The following is a 23,141-nucleotide window of genomic DNA, read 5'->3' on the forward strand; positions in this document are numbered from 1 at the left end:
AGTGTATTCATTTAGCATTGTTCTCTTATGGGCCTGCCACAACATTTCAGTTTGACTGAGGTATTCCCGGCCATTCAATTGTAGGTTTACTGGTGTGCGATCATTCCTCTTGCATGATAAATACTTTCAGCCAAGCTTCATGGTCATACAGAGTTTCTCACATTTTCTTCTAGAATGCACTGATTATGCAGAGTCCTGGCCCTGTGGATGGGAATGGCCCCAAATCTCCATCCCTCCACCACTACGTTTGACCGTTGGCATGAGGTTCTTGCAATTATGCAATGTTAGGTCCTTACCAAAAATAGTTTTGTGCAATTTGTGTGTAATTCCAGTTTGGACTAGTTTCTCCAGTGCACAGTGTTCCAGAAGTCTTGTGATTCATTCAGGTGCATTTGTGCAAATCTAAATCATGCTGTGCAATGTTCTTTTTGTGAGAGAAAGGGTTTTCTCCTGGCTACCCTTCCATGATAGCCATACTTACTCAGTCTTTTCTGAAAGGCGGTGTCATGAACTCTAACACCTACTACCTTAACAGAGGCCTGTGGATCTCTGGATGTAGTCTCTATTTGGTTGAATTTTCTGGTAGTTTGCACCTCAATGACTCCCTGGTCCGATGTTGGTTCCTGGGTGTACCGGTAAGTACCCCTGACAACAGGTGTCGTTAGCAAGCTAGGGAATGTTGAACTCAGTCAAAATTCCAAAAGCAAAACTGTATAAAGTATGACTGTATTTTACCCATAAGGATTCAAGCAATGGGATGTGCCTTTGCAATAAAAAGATGTTCTTTAATGTTGTTTGCTCATTATTTTAACAATGCCCATCCCTAGTCATGAAAAAATATTATGTAGGATTTGCGTGTGAAATGACAGAAAATGCATTTCAGAAATATAAATGGGTTTCCCACAAAGATTATACAGCTGAAAAAGCAACAGTTTTCTTTTTTTGGCAATTATTAGTCAGCAAGCAACCTAGTTTCCACACTAATCAAAAATTGCAACTGCAACGTTTTTAAAAAAACTTACCTGTCCATTTTGTGTGTGCATCCGAGTATCCTAAGCAATTGGCTAATTCCAAGATCCAATGCTATTATTAGCTGATGCAGCTAAATCTCTAATGGGCAGAATTTGTGATTATGGTACTGGAGCATTTGAGATGACATAATTAGCAGGAAAAAGAAGGAGGGAAAAAACCCCCCACAAAATCACCCACATGTGGGGCTTTATTGAGTGGATGTGTGAAGTTGTTCGTGAATTCTGTCTGTGTACACAAGGTCAGAAGGTACAGAATTAATGTTCATAAGAGTTGGGAGTCTGTGGTCATTGTGATTATTTCTGCAAGAAACTCTGAAAAGTGCCAAAGTCTCTGTGCTGTATAGATTTGTGGCATGTCATCGCAGCAAACCGTAATTTTGTGGGATGGCATACCTGCCATCCCAATTTCTTTATTGTGGTGTGGCAAAGTGTTTGCTACTTAAGAGATTCAATGACTCAGTCAAAAATTACTGCACATAATATCTACATTTAATAAAGTTTAATAAAGAGGGACATGACATCATGTACATGTAATACTCATAGGTACAGAGGGGCATAATATAGGTTGAAGCAGATATGAAAATGTCTTCGTCTATGTAAGAGGATAAATTATTTTAGATTGCAGAAATTGTTTTAGCAGAAATGGAATACATCAACATAAAAAAGCTAAAACATAATAACTGATAATATAATTAAAAAATATTATTATAAATCTTTCTGTTCATGTATATAAAATATATTTAGCACATGCAATACTAACTCGACCTCTACAGACTTCTGCCACTAAGAAAGATGTCTTCCACGGTTAAGACACTGGATATGCGCAGCCAATCAGAACGCATTTTAAATAAACAGCAAGGACAGCCATTCAATAAAACAGCACGGTTTTAAAGAGGTAGTGAAGCAATTTGATGGCAGAGGAGAGGTGGTTTACCGGAAGCTAGTTAACGCAGAGGGTTTCAGTAAGACAGTTCTTTTCTCTACACCGCTTGATCTGTAAATGTGAAACGGGAGGATATTCATGCTTCTGAGACCACAAACATATCAAACAGGTAAACGATCTGTTTATTATTTAATCTCAAAACGACTAACAACAGACGCATTTCGCTGTATTGGTATGTTCAAATTGGCTCCATTACGTTATGGATGATGCACCGGGCGACAAGAAAGCGAATGACTTTATTATAGCGTTACTGTGGCAACATTAGTGGGATAAAATGTGCTCGTGCTTCAAAACAAAAATGACACTTTCGATAATTGTTGTTAGCCCACGCACCCTCGTACCCTCAGCATTATGTCAAAATAAAACCGTAGATGGGGTAGAAAAGCTAGCTATACACCTATATTAATAATTTATTCCACATGACCATGCTGCTGTAATGAAATAGGCTACTGTAGGCTACAATGGACTTGCACAAATTACTGACTCCATAACCAACAAATGTGGTCACTTTGCAATCCATGTAGATAAAAATCACAGCTCAACTTTCTAAATTTAAGGCATAGAATTATAAACTGTGACTTTGTGTAGTTGTTGTACTCTTTATTAGGTAGCAAGTATATTGAGGTCCTGGTGCACCTTTATGTTTGTGTTGTCAAGCTCTGCTCCATACGTATTTGCATAACATAATCCTTCTCTTGAAAGCCCCATTGCACTTTCATTGTCATTTCAACTGTGTGATGCCATGTCTTGCTTCTACAAAGGTGAGTCATGTCCACACATTTCTGACATCACTTTTGCAGCAACATAGAAGGCAAAGCCTGTGCTGTGTCTTCGCAAAGCAATGTACTGCACACACCACTGTTGAACTATTGATACAATAGCTTGCATGGATTTTCTTAAAATATCTGGATGTCACACACTGCCTGCTGTGCACTCAGGTGAACCCGTCTCCTTCTCATTTTCCTATTGATCTCAAATGACCGGAGCCACTGTTGGGGTGCCTCTGCTGTAGGTGTCATTTACAATATGTGTGTGTGTGTGTGTGTGTGTAGGACGGCGGTGACATGACTCTGACAAGAGGATCCTTCACGTACTCCAGTGGCGAAGAGTACCATGGGGAATGGAAGGAAGGCAAGCCGTTTATGTACAGTGCTTTTCAGTGTCCAGGTCTAGATGACTGGATAGGCCTGTGCACCCCACATTTTAATAAGCTAAAGGAAATGCACCACAGGTTCTTGCCAAAAAAAGTCAAAAGAATACATAAAGTATGGCAAGGCTGCCCAGCCCTATTCCTTCGTTGACCTGCTAATTAGTAGAAAACCTACAGATCGGTGATGATAGATCCGGCAACAGGGTTGGCCAGCCCTGACATAGGTATATCTAAAATTATTGCAGTGTAAATTTAAAGGCATACAAATTATTAATACTGAACCAGCACACATATTTAATTAGGCTATTGAATCTAAGCATGTGCTATGCTGTACAAAGGCCAATGCCATAAACAACATTGTTTGTAATGTCGAGTTAAATATTAATCATTGGTTAGCTGTAATACTTATAGCAACTGTGCAGTTTTTTCAAAGGCAGATACTTATTGTGCCTGCTAAAGCATGGGAACCATGGAGTGAAATTTGTACAGAAAGCTTTTATTTCATGGCATTTACCCGGAAATGTTTTCCCATTTTACAGAAACAGCTGTTTTTGTGTAGAGTGCCCAATTTTTAGGTAGTGACACATTCTGGAGTGTGTTCCAAAACAACCTTTGCCTTCATTCTTTGTTTAGCTTGAATAGGTTTATGTGTTATAGCTATTGGTTATTAGGGATAATCTGCCATGTAAAAACACCAGAAGTGGTGGGGGTGTAACCCTGAGCCATGTTGTCTTTTCATGTGAATAAAAAGACCCCACCAGAACATGAGCTGAATGCATCCAATCATGAAACACAGCAAACAAATGTGTATCCTTGTAGGGATAATTGCACGCATTCAAGTCGCAGTATCACACATTACTGGTATGTAAGCATTGCTATGCATATTTATTGTATAGTAATCAAAGATAATGTTTCAGTTTGTGAGTACCCTGGTCAGTGTTACACTATGCTACTGTTATTGTGCTAGGGCTAGGCACACATCAATCAGTAAAATCTGCGCAGTTTTTAAATCACTGGACCCTGAAAGTCAGCTGGAGGCTAAGCCCCTATCATGGACCATAATTAAAAACAGCCAAATACATTCCATGCATTTTTATACCAGTCGGCCTCTAGTCTGAAAACCTTTCAGACTAGGCAAAGGGTTACAATTATAAGCCCTGACAGATGGAATGCTAAATTCAGCCAACCTTTTGGAGGCAGCATAAAATAAAAACCCTGAATCCTAATACACAAACTTTTATGCAGATGGGAGGTACCATTCTTTTTTAGTTCCAAATGTGATCTACCATCAGCATGTTAGGAGTAGTAAGGTTAAATGTCTGAAAAGGGTCTGTCGTGATATGTATGTTTAATTTTATTGAAACATGTTTGAAATGTTAGCCTCAAGTCCCTTTCAAAGTTAGCACTGTTTGAATGTACTTCATGGATTTCTCCCCCCAAAAAAGTTGTTAATGCTTTTCCTCCCCACTTTGAATTTGGCTTTAATTGCAATTAAAAAGTTTATTGGAAGTCTGTCCAATCATTTTGCAAATGGGGGGTGGGAAGGAGGTGGAGTTAAATTGAGTGACATCTTACCTACCATAGGTAGCCTAATACCATTGGCCTGTAGTGTAATTAAAATAGGCACTAAAGCTGCAGGAAATATGGCAAAGAAAAAGGCATTAGAAACTTAGTAAACATTGTGGCAAGGTTATTCCTTGTGAGAAATTGCAAAGAAGCTTGATTTCCAGGGGCAGTGGTCAGTTCCCACTCAGAAGGGTCCTGCTGATGCACAGTAATACGTCATGTAATTGCTGAATCTTCATTCATACATGATCTGAAACGCCTAGTTTGACAGTTTGATCCAACTTAATTTGCATATAGAATACTTTATGCAAATGAATGGACACACTATTCTACCCACCCCAGGACACGTTTTTCTAAATTGTGTAGTAGGCAGAGACAGGCTGCAATTATTTTTTAACAGGTTGCGCCACCCAACACCGCTGCTTTCAGCTTGTTTTTACCAGCCAAAATCACAATAGCTTTCTCTTTTAAATGATTACTTTGAACTTTGTATATTTGTATATACAGGAAGGCACAGAAATACTAGCACCCTTGATGAAAATGTGGAAAACAAACAATACAGATTATAAGCTATATTGTATGCTAACGCATATAGGACATCTACACTCTTATTCTAATACAGTTCCTTTTTAAATGATTGAGTAATACTGTTTTTTCTTCAGTAATATAGGTGTCAAAAGTATTGCCATCTCAAAATATTTTAGTTAAAGTTATATCTGCAATAAAATTCTGCTTCTTGAAGGTAAGCTCAGTCTTAAGGACTGTATAATTGGCCTTCCAAGACTTTCAGTTTCTCCCTTTTTCACATCATCAACAAGACTGATTCAAGACCAATGTAAAAATGTCTAGGTTAGTCTGAGATGAGGCCAAGATTTTCAAACTGATCTCTAGATCGGTCCTAAAGGTGGGAGGTAAATACTCCACAAATGTGAGAATTTAGGATCAATTGTAAGATTAGTCTGTTTGGGAAAATATTAGAGGATTACAAAATAGCAAGACGTATATCTTAACAAAATAACAAGATCGCAATATAAAAAATAGCAATGTAACAACAAAATGCTATATCAATCATCTTTCTCATTTTCTACACAAACAGAGTTCCTTTAGGTTCTGTTCCATAATGCTCAGCTTGTGTGCATGTTGCAGGTCGGAGGCATGGCCTAGGACAGCTGAAGTTCTCCGATGGTACATGCTACACCGGGCAGTTTGAGAACGGGCTGTTCAATGGCTGTGGAGTTCTGGTGTTTCCTGACGGCTCAAGGTAAGGCCACAGCTCTTCAGACCTCAAATCCACCTGATCTGAAGATGCAGTGTTAGGCATGCCAGGGATGTTGAGCTTAGACATGTTCAGATTCCCAGATAGCTGTATGCAGAAGTGTTTTATGTCTTGAATTTGTACATTCAGCATAGACCTGAGTTGATGTAATTGCTTTGAAAATGTAGATTATGTCCCACTGCACTGCTTTCACCTTAAAGTGAAAAGGTGTAAACTCAGCACACACAACCTTCCATCCATTAAGGTTAGAATTTTAAAACAGTATACATTTTTACACTTGCATTTTGGGAGCGCACAGAAAAGAAGCATATGCTCTTCTCTGACACAATGTCAGCCATGGCTTTCACACTGCAGTTTGCACCTTGGGCTGGCACTTTCTGTGGCGCAGAAACATAGCTATTGATATGTAGCAAAGCTAACCTAGCATTCCCAAACAAACAAAAAATGCATAACACACGGAGCAGGGTTCTAATGGAGGCGCTCTGCCTTGTGGCAAACACCTAAAAATAAGACTCTTACGAGAGAAATAAAAGATAGAAAAAACGTAAATGCCTGCTTCTTCCTGCTTTCCGTGTCACACAGGTACGAGGGTGAGTTTGTGCAGGGGAAGTTCCAGGGTGTAGGTGTCTTCAGTCGATTTGATGGGATGAAGTTTGAAGGGGAGTTCAAAAGTGGTCGCGTGGAAGGATATGGTAAGACAGCTGCCGTTATCTGGATATGTGACTTTCAGAAATAAATGTGTAATTCACTGGATCACTTTTCTCTTGCTCTCTTGCCATTTCAGATCATGAGAGTATGCCTCTTACATTGCCAAAAATTATATTGGGTCTGCAAAGTGACCGTATTAAAGAACTTATTTTCAGTGTCATGGTATGACCAAAAGCTAAGCTGTTTCAGTGACCACTGTCATAACATTGGAGTGTAACTTATTTGTTAAATTACAAAACCAAATACTCACGTTTTGACTTGATCAGTAACCACAAATGCTCCAGGGCCACCCACATCACAAATCTACACTTAAATGAATCATATCTGATAAACACTCCACAAGTTCACACCCAGAGCATTCAGAAGACTTCTCTGCTGCTTGCAATGTAATTTTTATGCTAATCAGCTCTTCCTTTAAGCTCAGGGCAATAAAACAAAATATGCATTATTGGCATTACTACAAGCTAGCTAGCATACTTCTTTCATTGTCATGAGGTACATGAAAAATGCAATGAAATATGCAATATGCTAGGCAGTGAGGTCTGTTTGTACAGTATGAAGCCAAATCTTGTGAATTAAATTTCTATGCCTTGGCTCTCACTGTACTTTTATATTTGAAATAATTAACCTTAAACGGGGTCTAAAATTAGACATTTTCCCAATCTGGTCATAGTAAAAAAATATAATTATGGCAAGTCAGGTATTAAAATACCTTCTGCAAAGTTTTATTTTGTCTGGAAAGTCACATGATATGAAATAGGTTTCAGTCAGTAGCTCAACCCGTTCCCTCAGTGCAGCAACATGTGTAATACAGGCTCACTTCCAGGGCCTCTCTTCTTGGGTTGGCTTGGGTTCACTTCTTAATGCTTGGTGTCGGATCTGGTCCAGGTCTGCTGACTTTCCCGGACGGAGCGCACGGCATTCCGCGGAACGAAGGTGTATTCGAGAACAACAAGCTGCTGAGGCGGGAGAAGTGCCAGGCGGTCGTGCAGCGGGCACAAGGCTCGGCGTCCACTGCCCGTGGGCTCTCTGTATGACCAGCAGAGTTCGCTGCTCACAGCTGGGGGGCACTCAGGGATGGATGACAGGGTAGCACCCCTCCCCCTCTCCTCACCCCTCTCATACCCCAACCTCCACCCCTGTCCCAACCATGTTGGGCTGGTGCTCTTCTCCACACATCTTCTGTCTGCCTCTCAGTGAGTAACATTATTTTTTGCGCTAAGAAATTAGCGCTGCCTTTGATTCATTACAGGCTGTACTGTATCCCTCTGGGACTATCTTGCACTTCGCACTGCTCTTCTACACACACACAAACATACACACCAGAGTAGGAGTCAAAACCAGACCTCTCAAGACCCGAACCCAGAGGTAACCTTAGACCCCCTAAGTCTAAGATCCAGACCAAGACCAGACTTACCATGTCTTGACAAGACCATGGAATGGAAACATTGTCCTTACATTGTCCTTTTATTTTACATAAAATACAAGGAGGACAAACAATAGGTCGACCCCATAAGCAGCAGTATAAAATGAACACTTACCTGGCATAGGCTAATGCCATTTTGAAATTGGGCTTTCAAGACCTTCATGTTATTTATGCTGAAACCGATCTTAGTTAAATAAGCCTGGCTACCACAGTCAACACCAGGCAGTATTATTTCTTATGCTAATTCAGATAGCTAGTTTATATTCTGCTAATCTCAAACATTGTTTTGAAGCTGTCTAGAGGTTGAATTTATGTGTGGGGAAAAAAGAGCTATGCTTTTACAGTTATGCTTTATGATGTTGTCCAACTAAAGCCTTTCCCAAGTAGGAAAGTTGAATGAATGAAGCTGGATAATGCTACACAGATTGGGCAGTGAAACTGTCTTTTAAGAACACTGACGTGAACAGTGAAGTTGAATGTTAGCGAATGTTAACCTGCACTGACGAGTCACGTTTCTGTTGTAGTTGGGCTATCTAACGGGCTAAACCTAGCTAGTCAACAAACTCAGTAATCAGTAAATTTCCTGGTCAAGTAATGTTATAAGTTCATCAACATACCTCGTGAAAGAGGAGGTTGTACCTCGGAAATTGCTGAACTACGTCTTACAAATTTTGCAAGTTTGCACAGTCCTCTTCAAAGTTTTTGAACATGAATTTCACAATGTTCGGCTCCAAAATTTCATTAGAAAACTGAAACAAGATCCAGTTTATTGTATTGTAGTAATGTTTACAGCAGGTAGTCAGATACATGTAATGTGCCTAGGAAGTTTCCAGTAGGCTTGCATCAAAGAAAGGTCTATCTAGCAAGCCAGTTTTAAGACTTTGCAAAGGATATGTAATATTTAGAAGGCTAACATACACCATCAGTTAGTCTGATAAGAACAGAAAGAGCTACAACTTTAGCTACAACTACAACAAATATTTAAAATGTAGCTTTCTTCTTTAGCTTGCTTCAATGATAGCTTTGGTACAATTGTTATGTAGCTATCTGACTAGCTATGATAATCTAGCTATCATGCAGATATTCATGATTGTATTCAGTTAAATCTTCAGTTAGTACACATATATTAACTTAGATATTTTGGGGGGCCATTAGGCGAACAGTTGCTGTTCATTCTTTTTCCACCGTGTTACTAGGCAGCCATGGTGCAGACAGCTCCAATATGCAACAAAATAAACTTGCAATAAAGTGACTTCTGCAAAGCAGCAACGTTATGGCACAGACTAGTGGTGGAATGGAGTGATTATTATCTTGAGCATGCTGCAGAGAGAGAATTTGGTCTTGTCTGAGACCATGGTCTTGCTCAAAGACCACGACCCAGATCAAGACTTTGAGGGTTGAGACCAAGATCCAGACCAAAGACCATGTTTATGTGGTCTCAACAGGTCTTGAGACAAAGACCATTTACATTACATTACAGGCATTTGGCAGACGCTCTTATCCAGAGCGACGTACAACAGTGTATGAGATAAATACTCCATCTCTGATACACACACTCAGACATATTAACGCATGTGCATGTGTGCACAAACACACAACTGTAGTGCATTACAGCAGGGCTTTGCTCCTTTCTTGTTTTTTATGTCATTGAATCACAGAATCGCCTCTCACTCTGCTGGGGTGTGTGCATGAGGAAAGGGAAACATGGCTGATATTATTACAGGACTTCAAGGCTGGAGTGTTAAAAATCTCTTCTATGAAGCAGCTTGGGCCTGGAAGGCTGGAGAGGCTGCAGGCTTGTTCACCACCTAAATTAGCTAACCGTCGTCCTAAAAATGATTCTGCTTGCCGAAAAACCTCTGAGCCGGGCTTTTAGTTACAGTATGGAACACAAAATACCCTCCAAATAAATGTATCCATAAACTACAATAAATATGGTAGATGCATAGGTTGCTTTGCAGGTGGATTGCTCTTGAATTTCAGTCCTTTGGGATGGGGGAATTTGATATCGACATTTAGAAAAGATCCTCTCTCAAGGGTGTAGGAGGCATGCACCATACATAAAAAAGTAGAGGCGGAACAAAGCCATATTACATATGAAATGCATGCATAAATGCACATACATATTTCAAATACATGCATTTGTTATACTAGCCATCCCTGATTCTGAGAGCGTGGGTGGTTTTAAAGAGCTGTAAATGAATGGTACTAGGCTGCAGCCCTCCAAGAGGGCAGTTTGTTAGCCTTGGGAACAAAGCAAGAAGGGTGAGTGGAGACATTGTTGTCTACCACTTGGTCAGTTGTCAGTTCTCAACCCCCAGTGTCTCAGAATGAGATGCAGCAAGGGGAGGACATGCACTTTCTGGTCGAGGTACAGTGGCAACTATCCATTTTATGTGCAATAAAACTGGTTAGGTCTCAGTAAAATTGCATCATTGTACAGATAGGAAAAAAAATATACTAGTGTATCTGTAAACTTTCAAATATGTGCATTAGAAATGGTGCCCATCCCTGAATTCTTGAATTTCATTACAACCTGGGATGCAATTATTGTGTGGGAATGGATGTTTTTTGGGAATATATGCAGTTTTCTGAGGAAGTCTGTTGACAGATTTCATTATATTTGGACTGATTTGACCTGAATGGCTTCAGAGTGGTCAGACGCTGTACCTTCCTGAGAAAATAAATGTACGTAAAAACTAAAGTGAACACTGCATTTTAGAACAAGTGGATTTCTCACCTTGTAAGGATCTTTTTCTTACGGTATTGTTAATGTATTAGTTACCTATTTAAAGTGTTCATCATGAAAAGGAGGCTTGCTTAACTAATCGTAAGCTGTGAGTTGTAGAGCCTTGTCCATTTGTCACGTTTCACTTTTTGCCTTAATCTTGTGTTGAATTGTTTTAAGAGTGTACCGCATTAGTGTGGTATCTCAGAATACAAGAAGTGTGCATCTGTCTCCTAGCCTTCAGGTGAAGAAAAATAGATGGCTATGTAATGGCCAATTTCAGTGAGGTTAAGGAATATAATATAGTTTGAAGTTAGGCTTGACATTTTACTTTACCAAACTTTTCTGTATGATGAGATATCACCGGACATGAAGGATATGTCTTATTTTATAACTTTGGCTCTGAGACACTGACACTTTGTAGGACTGGGGATGAGTTCAAAAGGAAAAATTCACAGGTGCACAGTGTTTTACAAGAGCACTCACGAGAAGTGAAGCTTGGAGCTCACGGTTGTGGTATGTGTTTAAATTAGATCTCAACTTCACGTCCCAGCATCACATCCGTGAAATGTCTGTTTTGCCTGTCAAAGTACATGTCACCGTTTCTCAATTTAAATGTTCCTTGTGGAATGTATCATAATTGTTTATAGGGCAATAAGGAACTCTGTTATTCTTTTTCACTTTGCAATTTTTGGTGATTTCTCTTTGTCTAATCTAATGTATTGTCAGGATTTACACTATAGGGAATCACTATTCAGTCTCACTTAATTCATTTTCACATATTGTGTGAAAGTTTGAGCATTCCTGGTCAAAGAGTATGCTGCAATAAATTAACTGAAGGTGAACTGACCTCTATATTGTTTCAAAACTAACCATTACATTATTATGTTAATTTAAATACATGACTACTATTTGTTTTAATTTATTAAAGATAAAGGCTGCAAATGATTTAATTAAGCTAATGATCCCAAGAATAACTCAAAATCAACCATGAAATAGTAACAGGAAAGAAAGGGGAGCTCTTAACCATGCAGTGCATGCAAGGGCAAATTGCAAATATTTCTGAGCTTGAAGAGCTGCAAGGAAGAATAGGAAGACTTACCCGAATACAGAAGTTGTTTGTAAGTGATTGTATATTTGTCAAAGTATATAACCACAAAGTATAACAGGTATTACGTAACTGGCAGGGTGCCAAAACTTTTACACAGGTCATGTTCAATTTGATTTTCAATTGAATTGATCTGTAATAAATGCAAACAAATAGTAATCATGCAGTACAATCTGCAGAAAAGATGTCATGTTTATCTTTGTACTACAGTATGTTGAAGGCAACTTCTGTTCACTTGTAAAATTCATTGTAATGTACACCTTGACAAGGGGTGCCTAAACGTTTGCATCCATCTAAACATTTAAAGGTTGTCCAGATTGCTGTAGAGATGCATGTTTTTGTGGGAATCTAATGTTTAAGATATTGAGCTCAGAGTTTTTGGATGTTTCTTGGGTTTTGTGAGATTACTGTAGTCATACAGTAAGAAGTATGTGCAGTAGTTACAATGTTGTGAGAAATTCTTGCTAGCAGCATCAGGGCTCAAAACAGAGCCAGTCTATGAGGCTCTCATGTGCTGTGGAGGTGGAATAGAAAGGGTGCATGTGAAACAGAAAAAAAGTATTGAAAATAATATTCACATAACACTGCCCCCCTAACTGACAAAGGTTTAGGATATTTAATGGAAAATATTGGCAAAATTGTTGAAAATCTTCCGGAACCACAGAGTGTTTATTAAATTAACTAAAAGACCCCATGTGCAGCAATGAGAAATTGTTGAAATAACATATGCAATTGTAGCAACAGTAACAAGTGCTTGAAGTTTAAAATATAATCCATGGGCAGTTGCTGCTAGGAACAAATAGGAGTATAATGTGTTGATAGTCTGGTGCATTTAACCACTTCAGCCCATCATGGAAAGAAACGCCATGCTTTTTGCCTTTAACAGAACGTTGTTATAAACAGAGCATGCTCAAATCCCATTACTAAAGTAATTAAACACAGTTAGCACGTGTCCGTTTTTATTTCTTTAAAGTTTGTTTTGGTACAACATATTGTACATTTTGAGGTTTGAGTCTTTGATGGGGCACGGCAACATTACTGTCATGGGAGAAGGACTGCTTGGCATCAACACTACTGACAGAGGCCATCATCTGATTGCTACAACTGACAAGGACAGGAATTTTGATCCTAGCGCATTCAAAAGTCTGTATACATTGTACACTTTTTCGCTCTCAGCATTGCGCAATATAGGTAAAAAAAAAAAAGGCCGACACAAATCACACTGTAGGCTGCTTTAAGGTTGACAGATAGCATCCAAAACTGCTGAAAAATTTAAGAAAGTACTGAAAATGAGAAATTGCGGAAATGGCGCAGAATCTGCGATACCTGCGGATTCTGTGACAGACACCCCACCATAGCCATAATATACACCTAATGCATGGAAGGCTAGTAAACTCACATCCATAACCAAAGATTTTAACCACTATTATAGTTTTAATTGTAATAATTTACACATTAACCCATATAGTCCAACAAAAATGTTTTTTTGGATATCTGGTCCTTACCATGAAATGTTTTTTTTCCGTTGTTAGAAATGACCTACATCAAAATAGTAAATCGGAGACAGCTTGAAAAAAGACAGTATACTTGTTTTCATAAAAACTTGGACTTGGCCTGGATTCAATCAACACAATTGTCTTTAAATGATTTACAAATAAATTCAAAAATATTTTTCCTTCATTGGCTCAGTTTTGCAAGTTCATTTAAAAAAAGTGAAAGCTTGCAAATGATGATGTTTTTAATTTAAGGGCAGATGGTGACGGAATACGGCCAAACATATACAAAAGAAGGAATCATGAATGTGTGAAAACTTTGAAAAGTAGTGCATCATCTTCTTAACCCCTAATATCAAGTCCCGAATTCAACTGATATTTGTCTTTATCTTTGACTTATCAATGTTCAACACAATGTTGACTAAACCCAGGCCCAAATTTCCAGAAATGTATTATTCCATTATGTTCTGTAAAGCATATTGTAGAAAGGTGCTGAATAAATAATGACATTATTATTACAATTCAGGTATTTTGAACTGTGGCCTCGTTAGCATACAATGGAATTTGCCAAACAGGCTTCTTTCCTCCTCTGAGCGGAAGTCTGGGTTTATAGACTACACTTTACCCCCCCTTACAAAATACATTTCCATGGAGACCTTTTTTTTTTGGTTTGCTTTTATCTCAAAGCCAAAGACTCTCAACTGGGCAACGGTCAACAATAACAAAATAGGGAAGTACTTTTTGGTATGCCTCTGATTGTACCTGTCAGTTAAGGGTTCAATGCAAAGGTTTCAATCTGTTGTGCTGAGGATAATATTTAGTACTCCTGAGCTGTTCATGTTTACAGGTTTGCTTTTTCTCATTTCCTCTTTTAGCTGAACCTTGTTAATCATATCAGCTAAAGAAGCCTGTCTCTCCCAAAAGCTTTAACGGTGTGAGGAATATAAAGAAATGCTGCTATTAACCTATTGCCTATGGAAGATTGGAGAAACTGTGTTTATGGCACAAGAACAATTCCAAGGATTTCTAATTTTGTGCAACTCAACCCGACTCAAAGGCACATTGTGAAATCCTTCCGAGAGAGAGAGCAAAAAAGGAAACTATTTAGAGACATCACTTTTAGATCTGGTTTAGATTCATTTTGCTTTCATCTAACAAACAACCACTTGTTAAGGGCTGATCAGTATTCCATGACCTCCTTTTGCCTACAAGAATAGTATCTGTAATTTACACAATAATACACTACAGTAGCCTAAGTGGATTTTTAGTTCATTACATTGCATTATTACTGAGGTGCAGTTTGTACCTGGGATATTTCCTGTCATTCATGTGTTTATGTCTTGTCTCCACTTGTCTGTGGGGGAAACACATTTAAAAATGTAAAAAACCAAGGTCACTACTACATCTAGGTCACTCCAGGTACTATATTTGAATCTTAACAAATTGTACCCACGGGCCATGATAATAAGGTTTAAAGGTAATTCCTACATTGAAAAGCAAGAAAAACAATCGTATGTCTTAATTTGTTGGGTTCTGAAATCAGCTGAGATTCTGTGCTGATGTGTGCACCACTGAAAAGATACTGAGGGTCTCTATGCACTTTTGAGGGAGGGAGGTTGAGTCTTCTGAATGAGTGATTTTCAGTCAAAACATTCTCTGTAAATTCTCTACATCCATAGAAAAAAAGAAGGTTGTGGACCTTCCTGCACTTTCCATAAGGCCCAGAAATATAGCGGTCATTGCTTTTCTGTATGGATGGGTCAGATTGCCAAGTTGTTGATCCAAAAGAATGCCACTTTTGTCTTTTCTCCTTGGGTTATGAGGCATGTCAAGGCCTTAAATCTTTTCAAGCGAGGAGCAAGGGACAACCTTGATGTTAATGGGTTACTGCATTAATTCCTTTCTATTTCTTTACATGCACCACAGTGCCCTCATGTGGGTGACTCATATTAATACAATATTGTAATGGACCAATGTTGGTCAGCCTATCTAGCGGGAAAAATGTTCTGTGAGACTGTGAAGTATTTGCAGCTTGCTTTGTAGCTTCTACACTGCTGAATCATGAGAAAATGACAATAAACTCTGAATGCTGACATGTTGTGATTGTTCTTTGCATGAAATTATATGAGCATTTTGAAGCTTTGGAGACCTTAGTCGTGATCACAATAACTTTGACACATCCTTTTTCTACCCTGCCCTCTACGATTTATCTTAAGGTCATCTTTTGGTTCTTTTGTTAGCAGTAATCATTTCTATCAAAATCTGTATTGTGCCCTTTTTAGAAAATGTTTGAACAAGTCCCAAAACTGTATATTGTTCATAAAATGTAAACATTTGTAATTCCCAGGTGACCTTGAGAAACACCTAATTTCAGCCAAATTGTGCATATATTCCCAAAACAAACATTTGTAACCCATCAGAGACACTGCACTGCCCATGCCTCTAAATCACAAACACACCATGGAGCCTACATCACTAAATTATAGATATACCACAGTGCCCACATCACTAAATCAGATGCACCACACTGCACATAACTAAATCACACATAGAAGGCTTGAGTTGATGGCTGTCAATGATGCCATTTAAATAAATTGTAATAAATGTGTGGCAGCCTGGGAAAACCACATAGGCCATTTTTTTAGTTATTCAGATTTTTAAATTCTATGAACCCTTCTGAACAATATGTATATGAACAATAATACATACATGCAATTAAAATACCATAGTATGGTCAATTAGGTAGCATTGTATTAATATATAGCTAAATATGTAAAAGCTAAAATGTACTAAAATTGCCAACGTTGTGCAAAAACAACAAGCCAATAAAAAAATCAATCTTTAGACTAAACAGAATGGTCTTAAATATAATAACAAATTAACGCAGTTACAGTGGAACAGTATATGAAATAATGAACTGTTTTATAAAAGCACAGCACATTCTGTAGCTAAAGACAAAGGCAGCCACCTGTTAGAATAAGCAATAGTGATAAATGACACCACGAAAGAACAATATGAATCTACCAAAAGAACAATGTGATATCTGATGCATTTAAAATAATTTTAACAATCAATAACACAATTAGAATGGAACACTATGTTAGATTTTGAACTACTGTATTAAAGTGGAACACATCCAGTTGGTGATGCATTCTTCATTGCCATGGCCAGGAGGGACAATCTCATCAATAATTTGTTCCAACGAATTTGTCAGTTTTTTCAGTACAGGATTTAAACTGTCAGATTATGGTTAAACCTCAATTTTGACTGAAAACAGTGTTTTAATTATTTTATATTAGTGACATCCATATCCGGTGGGTGTCTCCTGACTGCCACACAAATATTAAGCGATGCAGTACTGAAACGTGTTACATTAACATTGCGGTAAACCATCACAATGTGCAAGAATAATAAATAAAATGGCTATATATCTATGTAACATTGTGTGACAATGTCACAGGGAGTACATAGCAGAAATGCTGACTGTTATTTTAGGGTTTTTCACAGCTCCTAAAATTATTCTGTCATCAACTGCAGTCGTCTTCCTTGGTTGACCTGTACAGTGCTTATTTCAGCGCCCACCAGAGGTTTGTTTCTTTCTCAGGACTTTCCAAACTGCTGAACCTGATTTACCCAGTTCCTGTGCTGTCCTTCTTACTGAACTCTTGAATGAATGAATTCTTCTCAGCTTACAAATTTGTTATTTTTCTGGTTTAGTTAGTCCTCTGGTGTTCATAATGGTGCATGCCTTCTGCCTCCAAATGCAATCTCCATGGATGAAAACAAAGGCTATAAAAAACTAGACAGTCACTGCTCACTTACTAATACTTTTTCATGGCACTGTATGCATGTATATACCATGAAATAAAAGCCAATTGTCTGTACTCAAATTCAAGTATCTAAAATATATAGCAAAAACAATAATTTCACAATAATGCTAACATACTTTTGGAGAACATGATATGATCTTTTGTTACCAGTACTGACAAAGTGGGGGTGCTTCAAAATTGCACCTACAACAATTTGACTCCCCTTCTTTCCTGACAAAATTTCTCTGGATGATTCTAATAATTATTCCTATTATATAGGCCTATATTTATGACATAATTGTGAAGACCTCCGGTATGTTCGGAACATGTTTTAACACTGCAGAGGAATTTTGAGTGTCAGACCGTGCACTCCGATTCATGACACGAGTGACATCCCAACGAGAACGTTACTCTGCCTGCTTACTTCCTTTACAACGAAAAAGACCGTGTTCAACATCGTGACTTTAATTATTTTATGTTCCACCATAGTCAATAGAACAGTCAACAATTAATAGTATAGCTACGCGCCTATCAGAATCCACAGTATTACGGTTTTAATTTTAATTGGAAAAATTAATCAAAAGAAACGCGGAGACACTTCGTAGAGTATAGCTTGACGTGCGCGTTCACGTCCATGTGTGAAAAGGACTGTAACTCATACTTGACAACCAATCACAATGCATGGTTCTGTGTGCATAACATGTTCGTCACCAACTGAATACTCCAAGAGGTGAACAATATCCTAAACGTTATAATGTCAGCCGTATGAACCAAATTTAAAAAAAAAAAATTAAAATATTACTAGGAGTAATACTATAAACAGTATAAATAGCAAGCACTCATCCGCTAAATGACTACATTATATGTCATTAATTGTAAATCTACACACGCCGCATGCAATATATATAACTACGCACAATCTAGACTGAAGTTAATTTGAACGAAGCTTGTGAATCATTAACCTGTTTAACTAAAGATGAAACTAGAGTCCAATGGCGCCCGAGAACAAAGACGAGCTGTTCAGCGAGGCAATAACCTGTATCCATTTACTCAAAAATAGGAACATATAAAACTTCATCTCAGCCTCACAAAATGAGAAGCATACGAACAAACAGGTAGGCAATGTTCTCCCCCCTAATATATATTCTAAATTAGACTATGAAAACCGATATTTTTAGTCAGGCTCCGGAAAATGGTTTCAATATTAATTCGAATATAATGAGGCCAATCGAGAGTTTAAATTCGTAAACATTTACCATGTCATCTTGTTATTAAAGGAACTGCCAAGACTACATTTATGAGTTACGTGGCCAAACATTAAGCGCCATGGTTGCTTTAAAACTTGGCGTTAAAGATCCAGAGGACAACGGCTTGCCTGTGTTGGCGAGGGATACCGAGCAAGCAGCAGGTATAAACAGCAAGACAGAGTCCAGGAAATTCTTCATTAGCAGGTAAACTATTTGGCGGGGGGTCGGGGTGTGTCAGTTTTGCCTAAACGTAATTGCGAGACAGACTATTGTGGATAAAACAGGCTAAAGGGGTTTAAAAAGAAAATTTATAAAATCCCACGCTCATGGAAAATGCAGGTAATGACAGTAAACTATATGTTCCAATCACGTGGATTTGCTAATTTGCAGAATTCTTCAGCCAGGAGGTAGAACCAGTTACTGAAATCAGATGGCTGAGTTGATGGGTAGAAGAAACGCTTGGCAGGAATTTTACTTTTTGAAATAGATCAGCCTTTGTTGTGTACCCCTAGCAAAGAACAAATACCCTGAAAAGGGTAGGCAGGGTCAGGTAGTGTAGGGAGAAACAGCCTTTACTGCGCATGTTGAGTGCAAAAGAGCTACCCATTTAAATCAACATAGAAAACTAAGCTGCTTTGACAACCAATCGGTCAATAGTTATTATTGTTTGTGCTCATACATTTCATTTGTGAAGCAATGATTGTTTTAGTTCAGATGTTTTGGGAAAATATAAAAATTGAATACCTTTTATAATAGAAATCCTATGGGGCCCTGTCTCCAATCTGGTGTCTATATCTGTACCCCCGTGGCTCAGAATGCCATTGGTAACTGATCAAGTGACTACACTGACATGGCAGCCCCAGTCTTGTGAATCTCTTCAGGAATTGAATGGTTTGCATTTTCACATCAAACTCAAAATTAATTGTTTGTGAAATCGATCGTTGCAACAATTTTGCTTCCTACATTTATTTACTACTTGGTTGGCTAAGAACATAGCAATCATAAGCACATTGCTTCATTGCTAGCTTTGAATATTTACTGGTTCTACAGTTAGGGTCCGTATATATTTGGAGTAATTATTTTTGTTTTCATTTCAAAAACAACATAATGAACGCAGCAGGAGCTGACATCACATAATTTGAAGGAGAGAATCTTCCGCAGAGGAGAGCGCATTTTTGTCTACAACTGAGGTTGTAACGAGTGTTGCAGAATTTGCAAGATTGGGCATTACAAATTGGTGAGAAAAGAGGAAGAATTTTTTAAAAATGAATTTGTTATGAAAAATGCCATTTCTGGTGATATACATAAAAGCGAACTTTCAAGACTAGAGCCTCATGCTGCCTATTCTCTGCACTAGGGAGAGGAACCTGTGGCTGAGTCTGATCCTGCTGTTGGGCTGCTACTCAGCTGTGCTGTTCCCTGCTTTTTTAGCCAAGGAACAACTTGTTTGGGATAATGGAAGCGCACAGAACAGAGACACGGTACATGGAAGAGCTGCCCGACAATCTAATCAACACAGATTTTTAACATATAGTCATTACTCAACAAACAAGGAGAAAAATCATGGGCATGTTATGAAAAAAACGTGTTACTGATTACAACATTTTTGTCCTTGGTTTTGACCAGTGCCTCTGTAAAGAGATCTGACCTAATGAATTAAATAAAGGTGTTCCTTACTTGCAGAAGTTTAGTTCATGTTGCATTGTGTGTGGACATGAGCATACAAACTATGATCAAAACGATGGAGGTGTAGATTGTTTTGCAGTTGGTACAGAGGTTTAAACCTTACAAAAATAGAGATCAGCAATATTTTTGATATTATATACATACTATATATATATATATATATATTCAGAAACATTTATATGAAATACTACCCATCCCTGACTGAGCAAAATCAATGGTTATTATCCCTGGTCTGTGACACCCCTATCTATGCCCACAGGTGTTGCTGAACCGTTCAGCTGCATTCTTGTCACGGGCATGCAGGCTGGGCTGGTGTGGGGAGCGTCTCCGGGCGACGGCTCTGTGCCCGAGGCTGCCGGGGGTCCGGGCATTCCTGCAGGAAGCCCATGCCCCCTGGACACACCCCCCTCCCCTGGGACTGCAGGGTAGCGAGGAGAGGGCTGACCGGGCTCTAAAGGTGCTGCCCCAGACTGGCCCACCCCCTAGGTTTGGGGGAGGGGCCTGCAGCCGCTGCGTGGTGGTGGGGAGTGGGGGAGTTCTGCAGGGTAGGGGTCTGGGGGCCCACATCGATCAGTATGACATCATCATCAGGTGAGCAAATATATTGAAGTGGTGCCACTTTCATCTAAGTGGAAACTTCTGTACATTGTACCTCCAACCAGTTTCAGTAGTGCAAACAACCTTTCCAACAAGACCACCAATGGTCTAATCCACATATAGTTTTTCTAGTGCTGGGTAGGACCCCCTTCTGCCTGCATTAGTTGGATTAGTTTGTCAGATGACTTGGTCTCACAAAAACACTACCAAACCCTTCTAAAAACTATTTTTTAAAAACTAAATGTATTGGTCTGAACTTATAAAGAACACAACAGATTAATGTCAGAGAGGTAATTGCTGAGTGATTATAAAACTGCCTGCATTTCGTGTCATTTCCTGGTAGGATGAACAACGCACCTGTATATGGCTTTGAGAGAGACGCTGGGTCCAGGACCACCATCCGTCTGATGTACCCTGAAGGAGCCCCGCGTTCATATAGAGAGTACCGGAACACTTCCCTGGTGGTGCTTGTGGTGTTCAAGGGCTTAGACCTGGACTGGCTGGCCTCTGTTGTGTCCAAGGAACGATTGGTGGGCATCAGCTTGTTTATAAAAAAAAATTAAAAAAAACCACTTGTCAAGACCCTGCAGGCTCTTTAAAGTTAAGGGTTGGAGTCTATTCTATTTAAATTCAGTCAATTCACAAAATAAATTTAAATTCAAGAATTTTAAAGATAATCCAAAATGTTCTGTGAAGGAACTGAATTTCAATTCATTCTTTGAATTGACAGAATTTAAGTGAAATTAGCCTCAAGGTGGAGAAAAAGTGAAGTGGGAAGTTTTTCCCAGAAGGGAAACTGATTTCTAGAAGATGGGTATATTGTAAATACTGCATAACTTTAGTACTTTTGTAACTGGACAGGACTTATTTTAGGGTGATTTGTGGTCTTACCAGGACTGGTGGTCTAAGCTCTGGTTCTGGCGGGAAGTGGTGGACTCCATCCCTCTTCAACCTGAAAATTTCCGGATCCTGAATCCGGAGATCATCCTGCAGACTGGCCTGGCATTACAGGCATATACCAAGCAGCCGAGACAGGTGATCTTCCCCCCACCTCTGCCACTGCTATTCCTTAATCAGTTTAAAGTTTACCTGTAGGGTCTAGGAGTGTCACTGTGCCTTAAGTATGGCCCAACAAGAATTCAGTGCAGATTCACAATTCATAAAGCAGCAGTGATAGTTTGATGGAAGAGATAGAGATTTGCACTGTGGAGTTTTTAACATTAAAATCAGTGGCTGTTTGGGGGGTATCCAACCAGCACTGTGCTTTAATGTCTCAATCAGAGGCAGGGAATTTGTGAAAAGCACATTATGAACTCAGTCAGCTGATGGTAGAATGCTCATCTTTAAAGCCAACTTCCTGTGGACACAGTGGCAGAGATATTCGTGTTTTTTCTTTTTTTTCTTTTCTGCAGACGATGCCCACCCTTGGCACCAGTGCGGTTGTCATGGCACTGCAGCTGTGCGATGAGGTGAGCCTGGCAGGGTTTGGGTATGACCTTACGCGTCCTGATGCCCCGCTGCATTACTATGAGTCACTACACATGGACGCAATGCGGTCACAGGTGGTGCACGACATCAGCGTGGAGAAGCTCTTCCTCAGGGAGCTAGTGATGGCTCAAGTAGTGAACGACCTCACGGGGGCACTGTGACCAGCCAAACCACCCCAACCTGCCCAGCTCTGACTGACCCTAGATCACTTTTAGCTCCCAACCCCAGTACAGGCAGTTCACCTGGCATCGGCAGATGGCTTGGGTCTATGGGGGGAAGCAATAGCATCAGGGTGTCCTCTGACGCATTTGGGGGGGGGGGGGGGGGGGGCAGAGGCAAAGAAACCAAAGAAATCACTAATCAGTGAAATCCACAACCAAGGACCTTATACACCACCCAACCATGCACGCCGTCTCAATAATGAAATAGTTGAATTGTGCCAGGAGGTGCTTCAGACAGCAGTAATAATTTATATGTGTGTAATTTATATATTTATATAAAGAACTGCTGGAACAATTCCATTGTATTGAAAATATTACAAATATTTAAATGCTGTATCAGTCTAGAAGTTATACATGTTGTTATAAGTGATCCATGAATAAGCCTGGACATTATCTAAGACTTGAAAGTTAAAGGTATGGTATGTTTGTTTACACTTTTGTCCATATTTGGTTCAGTTTCCTTCATATCTCGACAGATATCAATACATTAAACATTCTAATAAAAAATGTGGTCTGACCAAGCTGTGAAATTTACTACTCCAAATTTAACAGCGCCTGAATAGTTTTCATAGTTTTCATCATTTTATAATGAACCATAACCAGAAATCAGTGTTAATAATCCAAAATACAATTTCAACAAACACCGGACAAGTTGAAAAATAAA

General features: G+C 39.1%; 2 protein-coding genes across 2 annotated transcripts; both read left to right on the plus strand.

Moving 5' to 3' along the window:
• Positions 1-1,943: 1,943 nt before the first annotated feature.
• morn4 (MORN repeat containing 4) lies at positions 1,944-15,522 on the plus strand. The gene is made up of 5 exons (XM_035400702.1): positions 1,944-2,083; positions 3,027-3,105; positions 5,837-5,951; positions 6,549-6,658; positions 7,563-15,522. The coding sequence occupies exons 2-5, from the start codon at positions 3,039-3,041 to the stop codon at positions 7,709-7,711; spliced, it is 441 nt and encodes a 146-aa protein (XP_035256593.1). The 5' UTR covers positions 1,944-2,083; positions 3,027-3,038; the 3' UTR covers positions 7,712-15,522.
• Positions 15,523-18,192: 2,670 nt separating this feature from the next.
• On the plus strand, positions 18,193-22,994 carry st3gal7 (ST3 beta-galactoside alpha-2,3-sialyltransferase 7). The gene is made up of 7 exons (XM_035400826.1): positions 18,193-18,353; positions 18,516-18,689; positions 19,843-19,966; positions 20,431-20,762; positions 21,112-21,298; positions 21,663-21,803; positions 22,181-22,994. Exons 1-7 carry the CDS (start codon positions 18,331-18,333, stop codon positions 22,415-22,417), a joined length of 1,218 nt encoding a protein of 405 aa, XP_035256717.1. The 5' UTR covers positions 18,193-18,330; the 3' UTR covers positions 22,418-22,994.
• The last annotated feature ends 147 nt before the right edge of the window (positions 22,995-23,141 follow it).

The sequence above is a fragment of the Anguilla anguilla genome, chromosome 18, assembly GCF_013347855.1.
Source record: "Anguilla anguilla isolate fAngAng1 chromosome 18, fAngAng1.pri, whole genome shotgun sequence".
Classification (NCBI taxonomy): Eukaryota; Metazoa; Chordata; class Actinopteri; order Anguilliformes; family Anguillidae; genus Anguilla; species Anguilla anguilla.

What these genes read in the sequence shown, in the direction of transcription:
- morn4 (XM_035400702.1), top strand. Translation starts at nt 3,039, where the DNA reads ATGACTCTGACAAGAGGATCCTTCACGTACTCCAGTGGCGAAGAGTAC. An exon ending in GTGTTTCCTGACGGCTCAAG is followed by an intron (nt 5,952 to 6,548) that starts GTAAGGCCACAG and finishes CGTGTCACACAG; the next exon opens with GTACGAGGGTGAGTTTGTGC. An exon ending in TGGTCGCGTGGAAGGATATG is followed by an intron (nt 6,659 to 7,562) that starts GTAAGACAGCTG and finishes GATCTGGTCCAG; the next exon opens with GTCTGCTGACTTTCCCGGAC.
- st3gal7 (XM_035400826.1), top strand. Translation starts at nt 18,331, where the DNA reads ATGAGAAGCATACGAACAAACAG. An exon ending in AGGAAATTCTTCATTAGCAG is followed by an intron (nt 18,690 to 19,842) that starts GTAAACTATTTG and finishes TCTCTGCACTAG; the next exon opens with GGAGAGGAACCTGTGGCTGA. An exon ending in CAGTATGACATCATCATCAG is followed by an intron (nt 20,763 to 21,111) that starts GTGAGCAAATAT and finishes ATTTCCTGGTAG; the next exon opens with GATGAACAACGCACCTGTAT.